The sequence below is a fragment of the Culicoides brevitarsis genome, chromosome 3 (assembly GCF_036172545.1).
Source record: "Culicoides brevitarsis isolate CSIRO-B50_1 chromosome 3, AGI_CSIRO_Cbre_v1, whole genome shotgun sequence".
NCBI classification, from domain to species: Eukaryota; Metazoa; Arthropoda; class Insecta; order Diptera; family Ceratopogonidae; genus Culicoides; species Culicoides brevitarsis.
The window spans coordinates 20,393,801-20,417,030 of NC_087087.1; the positions used below are offsets into that span (position 1 = coordinate 20,393,801).

General features: G+C 34.0%; 5 protein-coding genes across 5 annotated transcripts; 3 read left to right on the forward strand and 2 right to left on the reverse strand.

The window, feature by feature from the left end:
• The first annotated feature begins 1,787 nt into the window (after positions 1–1,787).
• LOC134835799 (vacuolar protein sorting-associated protein 35) lies at positions 1,788–4,400 on the forward strand. The gene is made up of 3 exons (XM_063850768.1): positions 1,788–1,976; positions 2,036–2,328; positions 2,393–4,400. Exons 1-3 carry the CDS (start codon positions 1,870–1,872, stop codon positions 4,390–4,392), a joined length of 2,400 nt encoding a protein of 799 aa, XP_063706838.1. The 5' UTR covers positions 1,788–1,869; the 3' UTR covers positions 4,393–4,400.
• A 219-nt stretch (positions 4,401–4,619) lies between these two features.
• LOC134835798 (structural maintenance of chromosomes protein 1A) lies at positions 4,620–8,562 on the reverse strand. The gene is made up of 4 exons (XM_063850766.1): positions 8,381–8,562; positions 8,197–8,317; positions 5,870–8,133; positions 4,620–5,805 (listed from the first exon to the last, which is right to left on the reverse strand). Exons 1-4 carry the CDS (start codon positions 8,490–8,492, stop codon positions 4,643–4,645), a joined length of 3,660 nt encoding a protein of 1,219 aa, XP_063706836.1. The 5' UTR covers positions 8,493–8,562; the 3' UTR covers positions 4,620–4,642.
• An 840-nt stretch (positions 8,563–9,402) lies between these two features.
• On the forward strand, positions 9,403–10,946 carry LOC134835885 (NAD-dependent protein deacetylase Sirt2). Its single transcript, XM_063850882.1, has 3 exons — positions 9,403–9,592; positions 9,658–10,628; positions 10,695–10,946. Exons 1-3 carry the CDS (start codon positions 9,433–9,435, stop codon positions 10,812–10,814), a joined length of 1,251 nt encoding a protein of 416 aa, XP_063706952.1. The 5' UTR covers positions 9,403–9,432; the 3' UTR covers positions 10,815–10,946.
• LOC134835882 (bifunctional glutamate/proline--tRNA ligase) lies at positions 10,886–16,924 on the reverse strand. The gene is made up of 5 exons (XM_063850874.1): positions 16,806–16,924; positions 16,111–16,754; positions 14,789–16,048; positions 14,005–14,217; positions 10,886–13,688 (listed from the first exon to the last, which is right to left on the reverse strand). Exons 1-5 carry the CDS (start codon positions 16,840–16,842, stop codon positions 11,037–11,039), a joined length of 4,806 nt encoding a protein of 1,601 aa, XP_063706944.1. The 5' UTR covers positions 16,843–16,924; the 3' UTR covers positions 10,886–11,036.
• A 142-nt stretch (positions 16,925–17,066) lies between these two features.
• Positions 17,067–18,766, forward strand: LOC134834381 (sorting nexin-12). The gene is made up of 4 exons (XM_063849023.1): positions 17,067–17,211; positions 17,616–17,802; positions 17,864–17,959; positions 18,223–18,766. Exons 2-4 carry the CDS (start codon positions 17,635–17,637, stop codon positions 18,451–18,453), a joined length of 495 nt encoding a protein of 164 aa, XP_063705093.1. The 5' UTR covers positions 17,067–17,211; positions 17,616–17,634; the 3' UTR covers positions 18,454–18,766.
• The last annotated feature ends 4,464 nt before the right edge of the window (positions 18,767–23,230 follow it).

Below are 23,230 nucleotides of genomic sequence, written 5' to 3' on the forward strand. Positions count from 1 at the left end.
TGCTATATTGTCAAAATTTATCTTTCAAATGTAACCAAGGTACTTATATTAATTTAAGCCCTCTTGTTTTTAAAAATACACATACGTAGCGGATTAATTTAAAGGACAAACCAATGGTTGAAAACGCAAATTCTCTGAGTCTGGAGGGACATTTTTTCTTTTAATTAACTCCAATTAAATGTATTACATTAATTGAATGAAAGAAAAAAAATGTAACCTTCCAGATATTTTTTTATACTAGGTATGTCTGTAACTCTTCGAAACCCTTTAAATGAAATTGTTCCCTTCTGTTTATAATATCGGGCAGTATAAAAATTTCCATGTTATCAATTACAAATAATGTGGCACAATGAGATTTTTTTCTAATTTCAAGTATCATCGTTCCCAAGTACTTTGCATTAAAAGATGTTACACAGTTTGAGTAAAAGGGTTAAAATCACTCCTGAACTTAATATTCGTGCAATTTAAAAACGTTGATTTTTTTAGATTATTCGAATTAAAAGTCATCACGCTGTGTCGTTAAACATGTGGATGGTGGTATTAATTGTCCGCTATCAATATTCACTCCCAAACCTTTGCTGTTTGCATTCATAATTAGAATAAAAAATTAAATTAAAAAAAAAGAAACAGGAGACAATTTTTAATAGGGTGATAACAAATCATTGCCTTTGTTTCATTCGTTTAAGAAAAAAAAAGACAAAAAGGGATTTAGTTTACGCCGGATGGTACTAATTTCAATTTAATTTTTGATTAGTCATCCTTATTTATCATTCTAATTGTTATAAAAAATAAAATACTAGGTTAACTACATATTCTTAAGAAATTCTTTTTTTTTTGTTTTCAAAAGTAAAATCAACATTAAAATTAATATGATTTTTTTTAAGAAAATAGAAAATTTTTGAAAGTATATCTAATATGTATATCAAAACGATTGAAACGAAATACATATCATCAATATTTTGATTGATATAAATTGATTGAATAACCATTTTCAATCTTACTATATATTTTCACTATCTCTTATGTAAAATCTTTTGTATTTCTTGCTGAAGTGCCATAATAGTGCTCTGACACACCGATGGGTCGCATAAATAAAGATAGCTTCAAGGTAAACTTTGATTTATTTGAGTTGAGTTGACAAAATAATAAAAAAGGCGATTTCTTTATTACCTCTGTAGTTCACCTGCCACTTAATCATATTTTATAACACTGGAAGCATACAAAAGAAGTTCGAGAGCAAAATGACGGCGATGGAGACAAAAATCCTTCGAATCACAACGGGAGTGACAAATTGATAAAATCAGAAGCTTTAACAGCATTGGAAAATTGTTCCAATATTCAACGTAGAGGCATGGTTAAAGTAAAGGGAATCCAAACAACATCAAATGGGCTTAAGTAAAATGAAATGCAGAACAAACTAGCGGATAGGTACGCTCTAAGGTACAATTCAGTAAACCCCACAGGAAGTGCAACAGCTAATTTACGAAGCCGAAAAAATCAACGGTTTTGCTTATGTGGAAATTTAAATAATGAGAAGTATGGAAAAGAGTTATTGACAGGTCGGTCGATGCAACAAAACAATATATTTCCATTTTTTCCTCAAAATACTTATTTCGTCGGAAAATTTTAATAATCATTGTTGAATTTGTTATCAAAATGAATAAATTTTGAATTTTAATTTGATTACGGTTCATCATGCTATAATTTTAATTCATTCATTAAAATAAATCAAAATTATCTCCACAATTGAGAGTGGAACGTGTAAAATATTTGATTGTTACTAAGGCCTTACATCAATTGATCATACATATTTATTTTCTTTTAAAGTTCTTGTTAATAAAAATCAAACGAGCAAGAAAAACACTAAAAATGATGCATTCACAAACTGGGTCCTTTGATGAACAGGAAAAACTTCTTGGAGACGCATTACAAATAGTCAGAGGGCAGGCATTTTCAATGAAAAGATGTCTTGATAAGTGAGTTGCTATTGATAATCATTTATTATTTATTTATTTTCTATTTGTATAAATATAAGGGGCCGCTTAATGGATGCACTCAAATGTGCCAGCGCGATGTTAAGTGAGCTCCGAACATCATTGTTATCACCAAAATGCTACTATGAACTCTATATGGCCATCACCGATGAACTGAGACATTTGGAATTATATTTGGTAGATGAGTTCCAAAAGGAGAATAAAGTAGCAGATTTATACGAGCTGGTTCAATATGCAGGAAATGTAGTTCCTCGATTGTATCTCTTGATCACGGTGGGATTAGTGTATATCAAGACTAATAGCGCATTAAAAAAGAGCATTTTGAAAGATCTGGGTAATTCTCCACAAAGTTTTATACAGATATGTAAAAAGTTGAATAATTAAATTTTCTTTCTTAGTTGAAATGTGTCGTGGTGTTCAACATCCACTCCGTGGGCTCTTTTTAAGAAACTTCTTGTTGCAATGTACCCGCAATATTTTGCCGGACTCTGTAGAAGAAGGCAGCGAGGGTACAGTCTACGATTCTATAGACTTTGTTTTAACAAATTTTGCAGAAATGAATAAATTATGGGTTCGAATGCAACATCAAGGACATTCCAGCGAAAAGGTTCGTCGTGAAAAAGAACGTGAAGAGTTGAAGATATTGGTTGGGACGAACTTAGTTCACTTGTCTCAGCTTGAATCTGCAAATTTGGATATATATCAGAGGTTAATACTACCTGGTATCCTTGAACAAGTAGTCAGTTGTCGGGATAGCATTGCCCAGGAGTACTTGATGGAATGCATTATTCAAGTATTTCCAGATGAATTTCATTTGAAAACTCTTGATGTTTTCTTAAAGTCTTGTGCGCAACTTCAGCCTGGTGTAAATGTTAAAAACATCATTATTTCCCTTATCGATCGACTTGCTGCGTACAATCAACGCCATGATAAGGGCAATGAAGATGGTACGGATTCAGTAATTCCAACAGATTTGCAGCTATTTGATATTTTTAACACTCAGATAGCAAATGTAGTTCAAATTCGGGCCGAAATGCCTTTAGAAGATGTTGTTTCTTTACAAGTTGCTTTAGTTTCATTGGCACAAAAAGTCTACACTTCACGTATTGACTACGTAGATCAAGTTTTAGGTACAACTGATCAAATAATGGAAAGGCTCAATATGACTAGTATTGCATGCACTTTGCCAGTCAACCAAGAGTTATCAAGACTACTTCGTCTCTGTATTGACTTTTACAATAACGTTCTTACTGTATTGGAACTTTCAAATTTCTCTAAGCTCATGCAGCGTTTTGACTATACTAGTCGTAAGGCTATGTCATTATATATGGCCATGAATATTCTTGAGAATGAGACTCAAATACCCGATGCAGAGAGCGTGGACTCTGTGTTGAAAGTTTTAGCACCACTGATCAAAAATCAAGATGATCAACCAAACGAAAAAATTGATATGGAAGATTTTGCAGAGGAACAAAGTATTGTTGGCAGAATTGTTCATTTATTGCATTCGGATGAACCAGATATGCAATATAAGATTCTGAGTACAGCAAGGAAACATTTTGGAGCTGGTGGTAGCCAACGAATACGTTACGTTCTACCATCTCTGGTTTTTCAAGCGTATCAACTTGCACACAAATACAAAAAAATATCTAACGAAGATGATATGTGGGACAAAAAGTGTGAAAAAATTATAAAATATTGTCACGAAACAATTGCTGTCTTAGCAAAGCATGAATTGCCAGAGCTGGCACTACGTTTATATTTACAAGGAGCTTTATGTATCGGTCAAACTCAATTTTCCAATCACGAAGCGGTTGCATATGACTTTATGACTCAAGCCTTTTCGCTTTATGAAGACGAGATATCCGACTCGAAGGCCCAATTAGCAGCTATTACATTGATTATGTCTACTTTTGAGCAAATGACATGTTTTGGCGAAGAGAACGCTGAGCCATTACGGACGAACTGTGCATTAGCAGCATCAAAGCTGTTGAAAAAACCTGATCAATGCCGTGGAGTGGCTGCTTGCGCAGCTCTCTTTTGGAGTGGGAAGAAAAATGGAGCGGAAATGAGAGATGAGAAACGCACATTGGAATGTCTGAAGAAAGCTACTCGAATCGCCAGCCAGTGTCTCGATTTGGGGGTCCAAATACAATTGTACGTAGAAATTCTCAACTACTACGTCTTCTTTTTTGAACGTGGAAACACATTAATTAATGCATCCTTGATAAATCAATTAATCAGTAAAATTAATGAAGAACTAGCAAACTTGGAAGGACCAGAAGAATCGAAGCAAATCAAAACACAATTCGATCATACTTTGGCTCATATCAAGTGTCGCATAGACTCTACAGATGCTAACTTGGAAATTTCTTTTGCAGGAATCAAATTGGACTAAAAGATAATATTTAAAAGAAGTTCAAGAATGATTGCACTGATGCACGGAAAATATTGTTTCAATTTCTAAGTACATACATATTTTTAATAGTACATAGGTAAATACATTCAAGACAAATTTATTATCATATTTACGGAGTTATAAACCTAATCCAAGTTACATAACCTAATCATTAATTAATATGTATATTGTTTATAGTATTCAAATTTCATTGATCCAATAAATATATAGAATACTCTATGACAAGCTTTTACTCTGGAAATATGGTCAAGTCGTACAAATACACACTTGATACTAAACAGTCTGCTGGCTCAGGGGTGATTCCAATTAAACAATCAGCGTGTCCATAAAATTCCTCTTTCAAAGATATAACAATAGTTTGGAGGTTTTCTGTTTTTTCTCTAATATAGCTGGCCACTTTTCCAATATTTGTGTTATCCAATGCTGCATCAATTTCATCAAGAACAAAAAATGGCGAAGGGTGATAGCTATGAATAGCAAATAAGAGTGCTAATGCTGCTATAGTTTTTTCTCCGCCACTTAAATTACTCATAGGCTGGAAACGTTTACCGGGAGCAACACAATTGTAATTTATTCCATCCAAATATGGCTCTTCTGGATTGTCTGGACCTAAATATGCTTGTGCTGATTCATTTCTAGCAAGTGCTTTGTATATTCCATCAATAGCCTCTGATATATGATCACAACACCGTTTAAAACGGTCAATTCTGTCATTCTTAACCTTCTCAAAAGCAGCTTTTGCTTTCTTTGCTTTTTTACGGGCAGCTTCAAACTCTTCATTTGTAGATGCAATTTTTTCGGTAACGCGGTCCAGCTTTTGCATAGCTTTCATGTTAGGCATTTGAATTTTCTCAATTGTGTCTAATTTGGCAGCTAGTTCTTTGTTTAAACTATCTCCTTTTTTCTTAATTTGATCTGGTTCCGATAACTGTTTGTACTCGCGTGGCAATTCACTGTAATCGACTTGTATTAGCGCTTCACGTGAACCCTGGCCTGACAAAGAAGCTGCTGATTCATTGTTTTCGTCACCATGCTGTGCTACATCGTCCAGGGATCCACGAATAATGGGTATCGCTATTGCTTCCATCTTAGCCTGCATCAGGAGGTTATGCCGTTCGCATTTTTTGCTCTCGATTTTGTTTTCCGTCGATCCGATATGGTGACTAATATTAGCAAGTTCCTTAGCACAAATTTGAACATCTCGTCGAGCCTTAGCTGTTTCTTCCTCCATTTGATCCACTTGAATTTTCTTTGCGTTTTTACTCTGCTTTAACTCTTCAATCTTTTGCTTGTCTATTTCAATTTCACTTAAGTGACGTCGTTCTGCTTGGCGAAATGTTTCCAAAGAGTCTTCGTCATCTTGAACGGCTCGTTCCCAACGATCGACGTTTACTGTAAGTACAACAGCCATAATGATTTAGTGTTATGCTAAAAATGTCAAATAAAACTTAATTACCTCGTGTATTTTTACTACGTTCAAAATCCAAATTTGTATTGATACGGTCAATTTGTTGCTCGAATTCAGCACGTTTTCCGGCGCGTTCGTGTTGCATCACCAATTCTCTTTCTTCATACTGACGAATATTAGCAACGCCAATCTTTTGACAAAAGTCAAAATAAACCCGGTCTTCGACACTGTTCATTGCTTCTTTTATTTCCTGAATTTTTTGATCACGTTGAGCCATGCGACGTTCAATTTCTGCAATTTTTGGACCGATTGCATCCATTTCTCGTTTCAACGTTTCAATTTTCTTGTCAAAATTAGAAATGGTCCGTTCTGAAGCATCTAAATCATTCTTGCTATATTTTAAACGATTTTCAAGTCCCTTTATTTGTGACTCAACTGTAGTAAGCTCCCCTTGTTTCCGTGACTTTTTAATGACATCTTTCAATTCCTCGTTCAGTTTTTCCTTTTGTAATTTAAGTGTAGCCATATGTTTTTCATCCCAACGTTTGGCCTTTCGAGCAAGATCATGACTTCCACCAGATATTATGCCAGATTTTTGATAAAATGTACCGTCTAATGCCAATGCATCGTAACGACTACCGATGTCGTATGCAACCTTCATGGCATCCTCGGGAGTCTCACACACTAATGCATTATTTGTAGCAAACAAAACGGCTCGTTCTATTTCGGGCGGGTCAAATTTTAGAACATCATAGATCAAACGGACGCCTTTCGGATCCGATATATTTCGTAGGCGCTCTTTCAATGGTTTTGCTTGTAAATAATCCAACGGAAGGAATGTCTCGACTTCCAACATTTGCTCTTTCAGAATTTGAATGCAACGACGAGCTGTCTTTTCAGTATCTACAATGATAGCCTCCATATATTTACCCAAGACTTTAGTCACAGCAACATTATATCGCTTATGTGTTGGTTGACACATATTAATCATTCTATCATAGACACCTGGAACTTCTCGTTTAAACAGCTCCACAACTTCTGTTTTCTTCTTTCGACGTCCATCTTCATGTTTATCAATTTTAGCGTCTCCTAATTGGTCACGAACATTATCAAGCTCATTTTGCAACTCAATTATGCGTTCTTTTGAGGATCCGACATCTTTTCTTAATTCTTCTTTTGTGCGATTTTGCTCCTCCAGAGCTTTTTTACTGCTGGTTATATGATCGACAAGCTTATCGCGACGCTTTACGGCTTCTTCTTTCTCTGACGTGTATTTTTTTAAAGTCTCTTCAATTTGTGACTTTTTGTTTATTTCTGCGTCCAATAAATCTTGTTCTGACTTTTGCTCACGATTAACAGCATCAAGTTTTCCCAAATATTTGGCAGATGTTGCGTCGGCTTTTTGTTTCAACCTATCGTACTCTTGTACTAAATTTTCCTCTAAATGGATATTTCGACCACGCTTCTGTGATTGGCCTGCAATTTCTGCCTCAAATTCCCTTTTCTTAGCTTCCACCGCCGCTAGCTCATTTTCTAGCTTTTGAATATCTGCAGCATGAGCATCATCTGCTAACTTTGCTTGTTCCAATGTTTTCTTTGCTCCATCCAATTTTTTCTTCATATGTGCCACCTTTTCCTTTGCTTTGATGAACAATGGGTGTTTTTTGCTCATTTCCGACTCTACCTCTCTAATATCCTGCTCAATTTTTGCTAATTCCCGTGCAATTTTTCCCGCTTCTTTTTTCTTTTCACGCAACACCTCGTCTGCTTGTTCTTTTCGTTGTTCAGCCGCGGTCAATTCACCTTGCTTTGAATCAAGCTCCTCTCCAAGACGTTGTATTTCTTTTTCATTGTGAAATAAACGGAACAACTGATACTCAATTTGTTTGTCCGTGTATTCTTGTCGTAATTTTTGATATCGATCTGCTTCAAGTTTTTCCAACTTAGCTTCCTTACGTTCTGCCGCAACTCCTTTTTTCTTCTGGTAAGTAAACTGTGTTTCCTCTTCAGCGGCATTCACTTCTAAACGTAATTTATTATATTCGTCCTTGAGTAAGCCCGAACCAGAAATTTCCTCAAATAGAGCCGTTCGTTCTTTTGCATTTTTCATAGCAATACTTTCTACGGCGCCTTGAAAAACCAAAAAGTTCTTTGCCTTCACATTGATACCCAAGTACTCTAACTCAGATAAATATGTTGCACTTGTTACAGACTGGCCATTGATTTTATAGTCAGAAGAAGAGCCTTGCACAGATCTTTGAAAATCCTTTCTTACGTTTCCGGGAAGTATAAATTTTGCAGTAACTGAACAGCTTTAAGGATTAAAAATTACTTAGGTAATTGGTGTGTATAAATTTAAAATTAAAAATAATTACGTTCTAGATACAGCCTTTCCGATTGACGCACCATGAATCAATTCACTTAATTTCTTTACACGAAGACAATTGGTTTTTTCTCCCATGACAAAACTGATGGCATCCATGAAATTTGATTTACCTAAGTGCAATTAAACAAGTATATTATATTTAGATAATAATTAAATAGATAAGTGAACATTACCTGAGCCATTAGGCCCAATTACAGCGGAAAATTTTTTCAATGGACCAATCACCACATTACCCCTATAAGACTTGAAGTTATCAACTTCAATGAATTCTAAAAACGCACTCATCTTAATCCGTTATACTTCTTTTTACTTTTTCATTTGTTTTTTTATTAAAATAAGTATTTTTCCAAAATGCTTCTTTGCTATTCAATAACTGTTTACCAAATAGCGTCCTGTCAATTTTTGACATTTTTACTCGCATTCGGACCATGTGCTGCTACACAGCATGTTTGAGTGTCTGTCCTTACTTATTTTTACTTTTACAGACGATGTCGACCTATCAATTTTCATCGTTCAGTTGCATTTTCATTGTTTTTGTTATTCAGCTCGATGAAAATTGTATTTATCATAAATTTTTTACTAAAAATTCTCTTTTGTTAATCGAAGGTATTGCTTCATTTTGTTGTATTTCTTTCAGTCCTTCGTAACAAAAAGATGCTTCACGTCGAGTAATTCCGTTTCATTGAACATGTTCTCCACATTTGTATATCGATTTTTAAGGAGAATTGCTCGCACTGTTTTGTTGCATGTCTTTAGATAGCCCTCATGAACCATTATCATTAATATCATTATCATGCTGCTGTAATCAATACAAATTTATACAGCATAATTTTCGTGTTTAAGTCCATCTTTTTCATAAGTGTCATGCAATAGATTTTCTTTGCAATTTTCTTCCTGACGAGATGCGCATGAAGTTTTTCATCAATCATGATGCTTAAACATTTAATCTCACGGACACGTTCGAGTGGCGTCTGTCCCCTGTTCAATATTATGAAAATCTTTTTGCTAAATAACATTGACTTTTAGTTTCGACATTTTGAAGTAGTTGGACAATGCTTCGAGGTCCTCGTTAATTAGTTGATTGAATGTTTTCTGTAGCGATGCATAGAATCGAGTCGTCGGCGAACATATTCACATTACAATATTATTACAATGCCCCGCACGATTTGTGCGATGTGTGAAATGCGATAAAGCTTTATGAAAAAACGACAACTTTATACATTCAATGTGGATTTTTACATTTAAAAAACTTTACTCCAATAAATTGGTGCATCAGTTGTACTGGAAATCATTGTCAGCAGCTAGTAATAACCGCATTTCAAGAGATAGTGTGTTGAACGTTGCTTACCCTATAAAAGTCACATTAAAGATGAATGACGAAGAAGGTAGATTAATTTCCTTCATTTTTAACCTTTTGCGTTTTAAAATTACATGATTTTCATGTTTTCAGAAAAAAAGGAACTGAACCCTAGTGACGGTAAAGGTAATACTCCCCCAGCAAGTGGAAGTCATCTAATCACTGAGAAGATAGAACAGATTAGAAATTTTCTTTCGGAAAAGTTACATTTATACTCAGAGCCGGACGGTGAGTTTGTCCTAGAAAGTGTTGATATTCACGGGGTGCTGAAGCACTGGAAGAAGGGAGGATTTAAAAAAATAGTCACAATGGTTGGAGCAGGTATTTCTACTTCGGCAGGCATCAAAGATTTTCGTTCTCCCGATGGATTGTACAACACCCTTAAATTTAATTTGCCTTATCCTGAAGCCATTTTTGACTTGAGCTATTTTATGGAAAATCCTAAACCTTTTTTTCAATTAGCTAAAGAACTATATCCTGGTACTTTTAAACCGACACCAACACATTATTTCATCAAACTATTACACGACAAAGGGTTTTTAGTTCGTCATTATACACAAAATATTGACACCTTAGATAGACTAGTTGGTCTTCCAGAAGACAAAATTGTAGAAGCTCACGGGACCTTTTACACGAATCATTGTCTTGAATGCCAAAAAGAATACAGCATGGAATGGGTAAAAACTAAAATATTTGACGACCAAGTTCCAAGATGCTTGGAGTGTGATGGTGTTGTAAAGCCAGATATTGTGTTCTTCGGGGAAAATTTGCCGGAGAAATTTCACACTCTTCCAGATCAAGACTTTAAAGAATGTCAATTATTACTAGTTATGGGTACCTCTTTGACTGTTCAGCCATTTGCCGGCCTTGTCGACTACGCACCAGATGATTGTGTCAGATTGCTAATTAACAGAGAAAAGGTTGGTGGAGGAACAGGTTTCTTCAGGTTAAAGGCATTTGGAGAAGGTCTATGTTTCGATTTACCAGGTAATCGAAGAGATGTGGCTTTTGAAGGAGATTGTGATGAATGTTGTAAATACATAGCAGAAAAGTTGGGATTCTTGGTAGAAATTTTTCTTGTTTTTCTCTACTGAAAATGTTTCTTAACCCGTTTAAATTTATTTTTGTAGGATGAACTGGAAGCATTGATTAACAGTAATCAGGAAGGTACTTCCAATGCAATCGACATAAAAAAAGACGAAGTTGCACCAAAAAAAGCTGCTACAAATGAGGAGTGTAAACCAGTTTAAGAAAGGTACATGGACATGGATACTTTGTTTTATGCTTCAAGAGTTAAAAAAAATATGCGAAAAAATTATTTAAGCTTTTTTAAAATGGAACACATTAAAATGTTCAGTTAAATGTGTTTCGAAATGTTTATTCACCATTTTGTTTGTGTTGCAAATTTAAAGTAAAATTTGTTCAAAAGTTAATAAAAATTATTTGTAGTAAACACAAAAGTTATTGTCTGCTTAATAACTGCGACCGAATAAGCAATAAAATTTAGGTTTCTTATTGCAAGATGGGTGTATGCACTTATCTGTATCTAAGAGCTTCGCTGGTTGTTCAAATGGTATACACAGAGACTTAGCTCCCATTGCGGGGGCTCCAGGCTCGGAATTTTCTTCACGAGCACTTTCGGCTTTGATGACTTCCTCACATGGTATTTCGCCACAGAAAGGAGACATCATTATGTTTTTCTCATCCAAGTATTTTGTAAAATCACTCCAGGACTTTGTGATCTTTAAATGATCTGTTAAATCTTTGTGTGCCCGATCAAAGAGACTTTTGTGAATAGTTTCAAGCAGTTCAGGTATCTTTGTTGCAGCTTGATCTCTCGGAATGGCAATTTTTTCTCCAGTATCTCGCCGAACTGCAATTAATTGATTTTGCTGTATATCTTTTGGTCCCAGCTCAATCCGAATCGGTACTCCTTTCAACTCCCAATGGTTATAACGCCAGGCAGGAGAATAATTTTCACGGTAATCTCCTTCGCAACGTACTCCCACATTTACCAATGTCTTTTCGAGTGCGACACAATTCTCAAGGAGCTTTTTCTTTTCCTCATCGGTAGAGTTTACCGTTATGCCACAAGGAACAATGATCGCTTGGATACAGGCAACACGAGGTGGAAGAACTAGTCCTTTATTGTCAGCATGAACCATAATCATTACACCGATTGTTCGAGTAGTTATGCCCCAGGAATTTTGATACACATATTCCACTTCTTGATTGTCAGGACGATTAAATACGATTTCGAACATTTTCGAAAAATTTTGTCCGAGAAAATGTGACGTTGCACCTTGAATGCCACGACCACTAGCCGATACAAAAGCTTCAACCGTTGTTGTATAATCTCCGCCCGCAAATTTTTCCTTTTCGGTTTTGCGGCCTTTTACAACTGGTATTGCCAATAAATCTTCATATACTTGACGATACAGATCAAGAATATCCAACACTTCTTCTTCTGCTTCTTTTGCAGTAGCAAATGCTGTATGGCCTTCTTGCCATAAAAACTCACGTGTTCTTAAAAATGGAGTTGGATTTTTAAATTCCCACCTTACAACATTATTCCATTGATTCAACCGGATCGGTAAATCTCGATAGCTTTGCACCCATTTTGCATATGCTGGATACATGACAGTTTCAGACGTAGGTCTTACAGCAATTGGTTCTGCTAAATCAGAGTCACCTGACTTTGTCACCCATGCAACCTCAGGAGCGAAATCCGCAATATGATCTTTTTCCCGTTCCAACGCCGCTTTAGATACAAATAATGGGAAATAAGCTTCTTTAACACCTCGTTTAGTAATTTCAGCATCAAACCAAGTTCGAATTGCTTTCCATATTGCGAAAGACCACTGACGGAGAATATAACATCCCGATACATCATAATATTCAATCATTTCTCCCTTAGTTATTACTTGGGAATACCATTCGGGTAAGTTGTCCTCTTTTCTTGCTTCCAAGCCTAATCGAGTTTGTTTCTTATTTCCAGCAGATTCATCCACTTGCTTAAGTTTTTGTTCAAGCTTTTGTTTTTGATGCTTTGATTCCTTCTTAGGTTCTTGTTGACGTCCAGCAACTGGAAAATCCTTTCCGGTAACATTTTTGTATTCAGCCTTTAAATCTAACAAGATTTTAACGGCAGAATCAATTTCAGACTTTGTGGCTTTTTTGCTTTTCAAGTCACGCACAACATTTCCCTGAGCAGTAATTTTTTCAGTCAACTCTTGGGTAGCCTTATCGGAATTAGTAACTGGTGACATATTTTCTTTATTTTTTTCTTTAATCGGAGTACTTGCTGCTAATTCTGGCGTCCAGTCCTTTCCAGTCAACGTTTTGTATTGTCCCTTTAATTCTAGTAACGTTTTAACTGCAAAATCAATATTTGCTTTGGTAGCTTTTTTAGCTTTCAAATCACGAACTAAATTTCCTTGTTGAGTAATTTGTAACAAAATTGAGTTTTCTGAGGATGACGCAGAGTCCTTATTGATAGATGCTGTTGCTGGTTGCCCTGGCTTCCAATCTAGTCCAGTAGATGACTTGTATTGCAATTTCAAGTCGAGGAGAACTTTTACAGCTGCATCAATTTCCGTTTTTGCACCTTTTTGGGCCTTTAAGTCTCGTACAAGATTACCCTGTTGCACAATCTTTGCATCAATACTACCAGCGGTCTCGGAAACTTTTAAACCAGAAGAAACAGGTGTAGTTTGTGGTCCAGGCTTCCAATCTTGTCCGCTAGATGACTTGTATTGCGATTTTAAGTCGAGGAGAACTTTTACAGCTGCATCAATTTCCGTTTTCGTAGCTTTTTGGGCCTTTAGGTCTCGTACAAGATTACCCTGTTGCACAATCTTTGCATCAATATTGCCAGCGCTCTCTGAAATTTTTGATACGAGAGGAGTAATTTGTGTTCCAGGCTTCCAATCTTGACCTGTTGTTGATTTATACTTTGTCTTTAGTTCTAATAATATTTTTACTGCAGCATCAATGTCCGCCTTAGATGCTTTATTTGCTTTTAACTCGCGAACTAAATCACCTTGTCTAACAATCTCAACGTTCAACTGTTCTCCGTTGTTTTGATGTGATACTTTCTTGTTAGTATTTTGATTCTTCGATGTCTAAAAACAAAAACAAATAAATATATTTTATTATGGATACTACTTTTTGATAACAAAAAAAATAAAAATTTATATTTATCAACTGTCTAAAATTTAACAACGTGGCAAATTTTTAACTGACAAACTAAAAAAAAACATATACAATACACACTAATACATGTATTGTTTGCCTTAAATTTCACTTTTGATACTTATGTATGGGAGTGTATTGCCTATCATGATATCTTACATACAATAATAAAAATCAAGTTTTCGAAATTCAATTCAAGAAGGAATGCGAAAAGAGTTCCAAATAAACAAAAAAAGTTATATATACCTCTTTCATGTTTTTGGGTACACCAGTGGTTGGTTGTTCTTTTGAGTGGCCATCCGGAATGAAAAATAGAATAACAGATTGTTCGACTCCAGAGAATTCACTTGCAGGTGCATAAGCTTGATCAACACGATAAAATCCACGCCGCTGCAGTTGAATTATGTCACCAACTTTGCACTTTTTCAATTCTGGATCTCCAAGCATTGGCACCTCCGTCTAGAAAAATGAAAAGTCGAGAAAAGTAAATAATTTAAAAAAATAGAGAAAATAGTCGTCTAAAGAACGACATACTAAACCGCATTTCGAGGATGCATATGTATGTTTGTTTTCGTACTCCTTATTCCAGATTTTTTACTCCATATTTCACATTTTCGAACTCCCCATTTCACATTTTCGAACCCTTCATTTCACATTTTCGAACCCCTCATTTCACATTTTCGTACTTCTCATGACCCTTTCACAATTCCATACACCTCATAACCCAAGGAACTGCCCACAGACCTTCGGGGTCCTTAAATAACTAAGAATTACAAAAAAAAAATTTTGGGGCACAGGTGACACACACACACACACACACACACACACACACACACACACACACACACACACACACACACACACACACACACACACACACACACACACACACACACACACACACACACACACACACACACACACACACACACACACACACACACACACACACACGGACGACAAGTCGAGTTTAATACTGCATTTTTTCTTCGAAATGCGGTAAAAAAAATAAATAAAGATAAGTACATACCCTTGTATTTTTTCCTAAGTACTGTTTGAAATCCTCATCTTTTCCTAGTACGGGTTTCGAGATAATATGATCAAAATACACGCAATAAGTTGGGGGATAATCTGCTTCATTTGTTTGACATAACCATGTCAGTTTGAGAGTTTTTTTGTAATCTTTGTTCTCCAAATTAAGAGATGCATCCACTGAAGTTACTTTTCCATTTGCCTTATTCACTTTGTTTATCATAAGGTTTCCCCAATTAATGAATGTTGTGTTTTCACCTTCCTTCAGTTCTAATGCGTCAATGTGATCAATAAGAATTTTAGGACCGACCCATACGTCCTTTAGTCCGACATCTGCATTTTTTGGATGGGCTGCAACAGAAATCTTTTCCAATTTTGCACCGGATACATTCACAACGACAGTATTTTCTTTCTCTAGTGCGGTGTATCGTGGTGCAATTGGATCGATAACTTTTTTGTTGAATGACCAAATTTTATCCCATTCCATAAAAACGACCGCCTTACTGGAACCTTGTGCAATTATAAATTGTTTGAGACCTTCAACGGTCATTCCACGACGCAAAACACCCCTAACGGTGGGCATACGAGGATCATCCCATCCATCCACTAGCCCTTGTTCTACAAACCACGTTAATTTCCTCTTCGATAGAACTGTATTGGTCATGTTCAAACGACTATATTCCCAAATGTAGGGCTTTCGCAAATTCAAAGCCTCGATAAACCAATAAAATTGGTCATCCCGATCATGGTATTCCATTGTTCTTAAAGTGTGCGTAACGTTTTCAATGGCATCAACAATCGGACAAGCAAAGTCATATGTTGGATAAACTTTATATTTTGTACCGGTCCGTGGATGAGGCTCATTCTTACAACGATAAATCGTCGGATCACGCATACAACCATTCGGTGAGCTCATATCAATTTTAGCACGAACACAACATTTTTGTCCGATTTCAGACCCTTTTAACATTTCCCGCCACATTAAAAAGTTTTTTTCGATCTCGTTATTTCTATTTTTAGACTCTTGTCGTTGCTCCCGTTCTTGCTTCATTAATTCCGGCTCAGTGTCATCCACATACGCTTTTCCTTCCCTCAATAATTGCTCACAATATTCGAGCAACAAGTCAAAGTACTGTGACGTGTGTGTAAATAAATCCGGCTTTATTTCCAGCATTTCTAAATCCTCCAGAATGACCTTTTCAAAGTGAACATTTTCTTTGGCAGGGTTTGTGTCATCAAATCTCATTATAAGTTTTCCCTTGCAAACAAAGATTTTTTTTTTACTATTTACCTAATTTATTTTAATTTCTTTATAATTACCTGGAAAGCTTGTTGGTAATATTGATTCAAGAGAGCTGCCTTTGCGTGACCGATATGCAAATATCCAGACGCCTCAGGTGGAAATCGAACAATGACCTTTCCCATTTCTGCTCCAGGTAAGTCTACAAACTTTCCTTCTTGTTTTCGGTCGCTGCCTCCCAACTTGACTTGCACCGAGCGATCAGAACGTTTTGCGTCGTCCGGCAAATCTTTAATTGCCAGCTTTATGCATGGCATAGCAGATACAAGGTCATACCAACGTTGCACATTTATTGGAAGTCCAATCTTCGTGACCACATCCAATTGCTGATAAATCTCATTGTATACTGCTAAATCAGCTATCGTCAACTTATTGGCAACCAAAAATGTCAATGGAGCTAAGCACTTGTTGAGATAGTGCAAAGTATCGTTAAGATTGTTGCCGCTAATAAGCGAATAAGTGAGCCAGTGATCAATTTGTGTGCGCTCAGCTGGAGTTGTTCCATACAAACTAAGGCTGGGAAAACCCCTTGCTAGAGCCCGAAGGACATCGTTGTTCGTGACACAAGTCAGAGAAGTTCCATTGTCAAAGGTGATAGATGGCTCCTTTCCCCATTCAATTGCCGTGCTAGCTGACTTGGCCATTTTCACAACAGCCAGTCCACCTAAAATAAATTGTTTCAAAAGATGAGCTCACTAAAATTATGATTGCTTACCAATTGGCGGATTTGAATAGGAACAAACGATTTTCATTTCCAAAGTTTTTCCCCGTCAACACGTTTTATTTTCAATTAATATTTAGTAGTAGTGATGTTAAAAGTGAATACTTTGCCACCGTATTTTCATCCAAGTTTCAAGTATCATGTACAAGTCGAGTTGATATGAAACCGATTTCTCATCCAAGTTTATTGTACAAGTGTTATTCTGAACAGGAAACAGCGCCATCTAAAATTTATCATTTTCAGCCGACTTACAACAGTTGAATTAGCGTGGAGCCAAATCGGCCTCGGTAACAACAACAAGTCGAAATTTCATTAATTAAGTGTTAAATATCAGCATATTTGTAACCATTGTGGGTGAAATTCCTTGTCTACCGCACCGTTTAACGTATCACAAGCTGACGTAAGTGAATGAATCTTAATAAAAGAGCTTGAGCAATAAAAAAAATTAGTAGACACTGAGCAAATTAGGCCGAGAATTTTCCTAAACTTAAGTTATCTTCCGCTGAACATTCCATATCTCTCAAAGATTTTACTCGCATAACCGTCATTCATACATGAGTCTGGTACGCGATACCTTTAATTTCGACCAATTCTGAAATATAAACATCTGCCCCTGAGTGCTTATCAAAGCGAATTCCTAAAGATTCACTTAGAGCATAATCTGATAATTAGTCATGCAATACGTATCACTTACAATGAAAGTGCATATTTGATAATAATCTTTCCCCATTCTTTCTCCTTACCGAAATTCATATTAGAACCAATTTTCATATTTTTCATATTTTTTTCACTTCATACCCTTAGCAAGAAAACCTTAATAAATATGGTCGAGAGTGAAAGTGATGCCACGAGACGTCTGAATGTGAAGAAGCAAACCTTAGATGATGCGTATGCGGTTCCCGCTAATTTCCTGGAAATTGATGTTGTGAATCCCATGACTTCCATCGCCACGGGTAAGAAACGATACACGGACTATGAAGTAAGAATGAGGGTAAGTGATATCGATTGTTTACTTAAAAAGCATAATGATTGCGTGTTTTTTTCTCTTCTAGACCAACTTACCTGTCTTTAAAGTAAAAGAATCAACCGTACGAAGAAGATATAGCGACTTCGAATGGCTTAGAAATGAGTTGGAAAGAGATAGTAAGGTAATAATAATAATAATACGATAATAATAGTAGTAAGGTAATTCCCGAAACAGGACGTAGCAAGCCCAAAATTTTTAAGGGGGTAAATTAACCACAACAAATAAAATTTCAGCCCTAAATTTTCTATGAATGCTCCCCGTTCTACTTTAACTTATAGCGAGTTGGTGAATTTATCAACGAATTTATCGGCCCCCCTCAGCATAGGGTGCTACGCGCACATTATAAAAACTGTGTGTACATACTTATTTAAATTTGTCATTTAGATTGTGGTACCACCATTACCCGGAAAAGCTTGGAAACGTCAAATGCCATTCCGTTCAGATGATGGTATTTTCGATGAAAACTTCATCGAAGACCGTCGCAAAGGTCTAGAGGGCTTCATCAATAAAATAGCTGGACACCCGCTTGCTCAGAATGAACGTTGCTTACATATGTTTTTGCAGGAACCAACAATTGATAAAAATTACGTTCCAGGAAAAATTAGAAATACATAAACTATATTTCTTGATTGCCAGGGTCAAATGAAGAATTTTCAAATGAATGAATAAGAAAAATCTATTTTGTATTAAAAACAAATACATATATAATATAATATATAAGATTTAATTAATTATTTGGACATAAATACGTATCAAGTAGGTAAAACAATATAATACTTTTCATTTCTATTGTTATCATTATTATTATTATTTTTTTCGAAAAATGTGTTAAGAAGCCATTTTATTAAAGATCATTATGAAAAAATAATGTTCAAATATATATGTAATCCCTATTTTTAAATAAGCAAAATCTCACTAGCAATGATGAAAAATACATGACGTTTCTTATTTAAAAAAAAAACTTATGTTATAAAAAATCTCATCATCCTATTAATATTACCATTATATTTCCTATTAAGTAACAAAAAACTTGTTCTAGATAGGACCCTAGTTTGTTAAAATAAAGCAAAATAAAAGATCTATAAAAAACATATTTCTATGTAAGAAAAAATGGAAAATCGAACTAATATTGTTTGAATATTATAAAAAAATAAATGAAAAAAAAAGTTTAAACTGTTCACGCACTTTTCCTTTCTGATCAAAACTTTACCATATATTTTTATATAATGCTATCTAATCATTTTTATCTAATTAGCACTGTAAAAACGTTTTTACTGATTTTACTTGAAACTCAGCAAAGTTTTATGGAACTATTGAAAAATGAATTTTGCATCTAATTGAACAAATTCGCCCAAGAAACTGATTCACAGCACTAATTTTGAGGTAATGGCAGAACGGAAAAAAATTTGACTTTTGGAAAACCACGTATTCTTTAAATGTAAAAGAAAAATGTTTTTTTGTCATATTAGGCCGCTCCAAATAAAAATAAAAAAAAGCGTTAAGGCGAATAAATTTAATATATCCATTTTTTGTCTCCCCCCCTTGGATTTTGTCGAAAAAATTCAGGGGGAAAAATAAAAATTAAATATAAAATACAAATATTTTTGACATATTTTGGAATTTTTATATAAAAAAATCATGAAAAATTACTGTTTATGGTAAAATTATACAAAAAACTAAAGAAAATTTGCTTAATTACGACATTTTCTATTGAAATGTTGAAAAAAATTTTTTTGGAAGTCACGTGACCAAAATTATTTTTTTTCAAAAATTTTTATTTTGGGAGATTTTGTTGATTTTTCTTTACGTTTACGTACAAATTTTAAAATAATATAAACTAAAATTAAATAAATGTTAAGAATCAACGTTTAACGTCTAAATCTAACGTCTTAACGTTAAAAACTTACAAACAAAAAATTCAAAAATATTTATTTTCTTAATTACCTATTTTTAAAATACTTATTTTAAAAAAAGGTCAGAATTTCAAGTTTTGATTTTCAAAATTAAGATTTTTCACCATTTACAGGCAAAAAAAATATGTATGTATAATTAGAAATAATTTGGGAAGAAAATAAAGCTAAGGTAGAAGACCTATTTTTAAAATACTTATTTTACTTATTTTAAATACTTATTTTAAAAAAAGGTCAGAATTTCAAGTTTTGATTTTCAAAATTTTTGTTCACCAGGATTGTTTGTCGTCTCGAGTACATCAATTTTTACCATGAAACTTATGGTCGGATACGAACCGTTTGATCAGCAAGCCCAAAAATGTGATTTTTTAGCGTTTTTAAAAAATTTTGGGTCATTGATAAAAATTTTTAAAATAAGTCGAAAATAAATGTTGTCTTAGCAAAAGATTCTTATTTTTGGATGGACATCACGATAAAATGTGCATGACGAATTCAAGTGGTGAAAATTGACAATATATATATATATATTTTGTTAAATTTTGTGTCATTTTTGTGATTTTTAGTGCTTTTTTAGCTTCAAAGGGGGGTGCAATTGCCCCCCTCTGGATCCGCTTTTGATATATACATATTTTTTTTGAAAACTTCTTGAAAAATTTCGAGAATACACAAAAACGATCATTTTTGATGAAATTTTTAACTTTTTTTTTGCCCCATTGGATTTGGAATTTTTTTTATTCCTCTATCATTTCTAATAGGATTCAGAATTAACAGTTTTATCTGTAAGAAGATGTATAAGCTAAAAGGTATAAAATTAATGCTTTTGAAATTCTCAATTTATTTTACATAAAATACATTTGTTTTTCAGATTGATATATTGTATATTGGGATTTCCTGCTTAATTTTAGAATAAGTTCTCAATTTGTCCAAGCATCTTTGTACTTCAAACTATATTTTCCATTCAACTTTGAAAAAGATTTTGAACCAGTTTTTGGTGATAGTTTATTTTTAAATTATACATATTTTATATAAATCCTAACGAAGAAAACCAATTTATAGGAAAAAATTATAATTTAAATGCTGATGTTTTTTATTACATTTTATTTTGAACCACAAAAATAATAGAAGATCTTTATGTTTTAGAATAATATATTTTACCAAATGTTCATTTATACAAAACATTTAGATTATGTACATTGTACATAAATATAATAAAAAAATTAAAAAATTAACGATGTTTAAAGAAAATAAATTTATAAAGTTCGTTCTATGTAGTTTTACTTTAAACTGGTTTGAAGAATTAACCTTCTAAAAAATAAATAGTAAAAATAATGAAAATAAAAAATTCTCACAGGATATTACAACGAAGTTTTTGTCTTTTATTACAATATAGATTTAAGTGTGGAACTTGCATTGTCCTTGAAAAAACGCAAAAGAGGCTCAAAATCAATATAGAAAAATAAAGATTTTACGAAAATAGGGAAACAAGTGGAGATTCATGCACAAATATTTGAATGTATTATTAGGTATGAAGGTATTATTTAACAACAGATTGAAAATATTAAAAAGCTAAGTATAGTTAATACTCTAAAATTAGAGAAATCGCCTGCGTTTTTTTATTGTTGTTTCAAATCAGACCTCTCCATTTTTTTAGTGTTTGTCTCTTGCCTCATTTCAATGGCTTAACTCCAATGGAAAAATTTTCACAATTTTGGTTTTTTAATTTTTGTAGAATTCTAAAAAATTATTATTACGGAAATGGATTTTCATCAACAATCATCAAAATCTAAAATTTTATTTTCTGTGAATGTTTTTGGTCACTTTATTTGAAATAAAAATATATAAAACTAGCCTCGCAAACTAAGGATACCAAATCAAGTATCTTTCAAAGATGAAATGGTATCATTACATAGCCTTAATATTTCCTTTAACTGAGGTCATATAGAGACTAGGCATAGACTAGACCCAAATTTAATTTTTTGAAATTTTTAGATTTCGGAAAAGAGACAAATATATATATGAAACTTGAATTTTCGAAGAATAGAAAGGCACTATTGTGCTTGGTTTAGTGTCTCGAAGCTTGTATGAGTTATCTTGAACATTCTATGATGTTTCTCTTACATTTCTAAAGTTTCATTTACACTTTGCCCCTATGCACATTCCGAATTTTTGGCCCAATGCACATTTTGAATTTCAATAAAAAGCATGTACAAAGTTTAAATGAAAAACTGTATGTAAAATGTAAATGCGCTCCAGGTCATCGGCTCGATAAATTATCACTAGTTTTTTTTTTTTTTTTGTTTTTATCTAATTTTCTTTTAATCTCTTTTCAAAGGAAATCTATCGGCAGTGACCTTTGTATTCAAGTTTTTCTAAATAAATAATAAACAATAATATTTTTTTATAAATCCTTTTAATATTTGATTTCAATAATCCCCCATTAATCCTATATCATTTACACCCAATTATTGGATCAAAATACGTTTGTACATTCTTTATGGTGAGAACCAAAAAGACCTCCACGAAGTGACGCGTGGCATTTACGGGAGGTCTGCTTAACAGGCTCATTAAGAAGGTGTTTTATTGTTGTTAAAGAACTGCTGTGGTTGCTCTTTGACTGTGAATGGTGATGATAAAATTCATTTTCAGTGGCGCAAACATTTTTTCTACTTCTTTTTGTGTTATTCTTCTTTTGTGTTGTGTATCGGTACCTCCACATAAAAATAATAAATTTAATCAAACTCATTGATAGAATACCTGAGGCAGATGTAACCGCATTTTGTGCTGCTTGTGATATATGTACATATGTCTTCAAAAAATTGATTTTTTCCCATTGTATACAATTCTTTTGAATTTACTCAAATGCCATCTTCTTGAACGACTCTGACAAAAAAAAAAAACATTTAACGAATGATGATCGTTGCATTTTAAGCTGCGTCGTACGTCTGGCCGCCGAAACTTTTTTTTTTACAAGAATGTCTTAAAAGTAAATCGTTAAAAAAAATTAGAGAAACAACAAAAAAGAAAACAAGAAAAAACGATTTAAAAAATTATAATATACATTGAAACGATTAGCGTTTTATTGCCTGAAAAAGCAACAAGAGTCAGTGTGTTCAACAGGTTTTTATCACACAATAATATATCGTTGATCTTTTGTGTCTGTTCTTTTCTTTTTATTTTGTTTGGCTTCAAATGAAATATTTATAAAAGTGTATGTGAGGAAGATTTTTTGAAGAACGCGCGTGGCAGTGTGTTGGTGGTCTGGCTTGTTAACTTATAAAGCTTTAGCACTGTATCGGTTGATGTTTCCTGGCAGACGGACCTGAAGAAATGCCTAAACACATAGTCGACTAGCGTGAAGATATATGCGTTTATTTATTATAAATTTTTCACACACATACTTATATCTTCGAAGATCGAAATCCGTACCTGTTCCATTTAGTCATTCATTTATATAGTCTTTGGTATGTGGTTTTAGAAACATA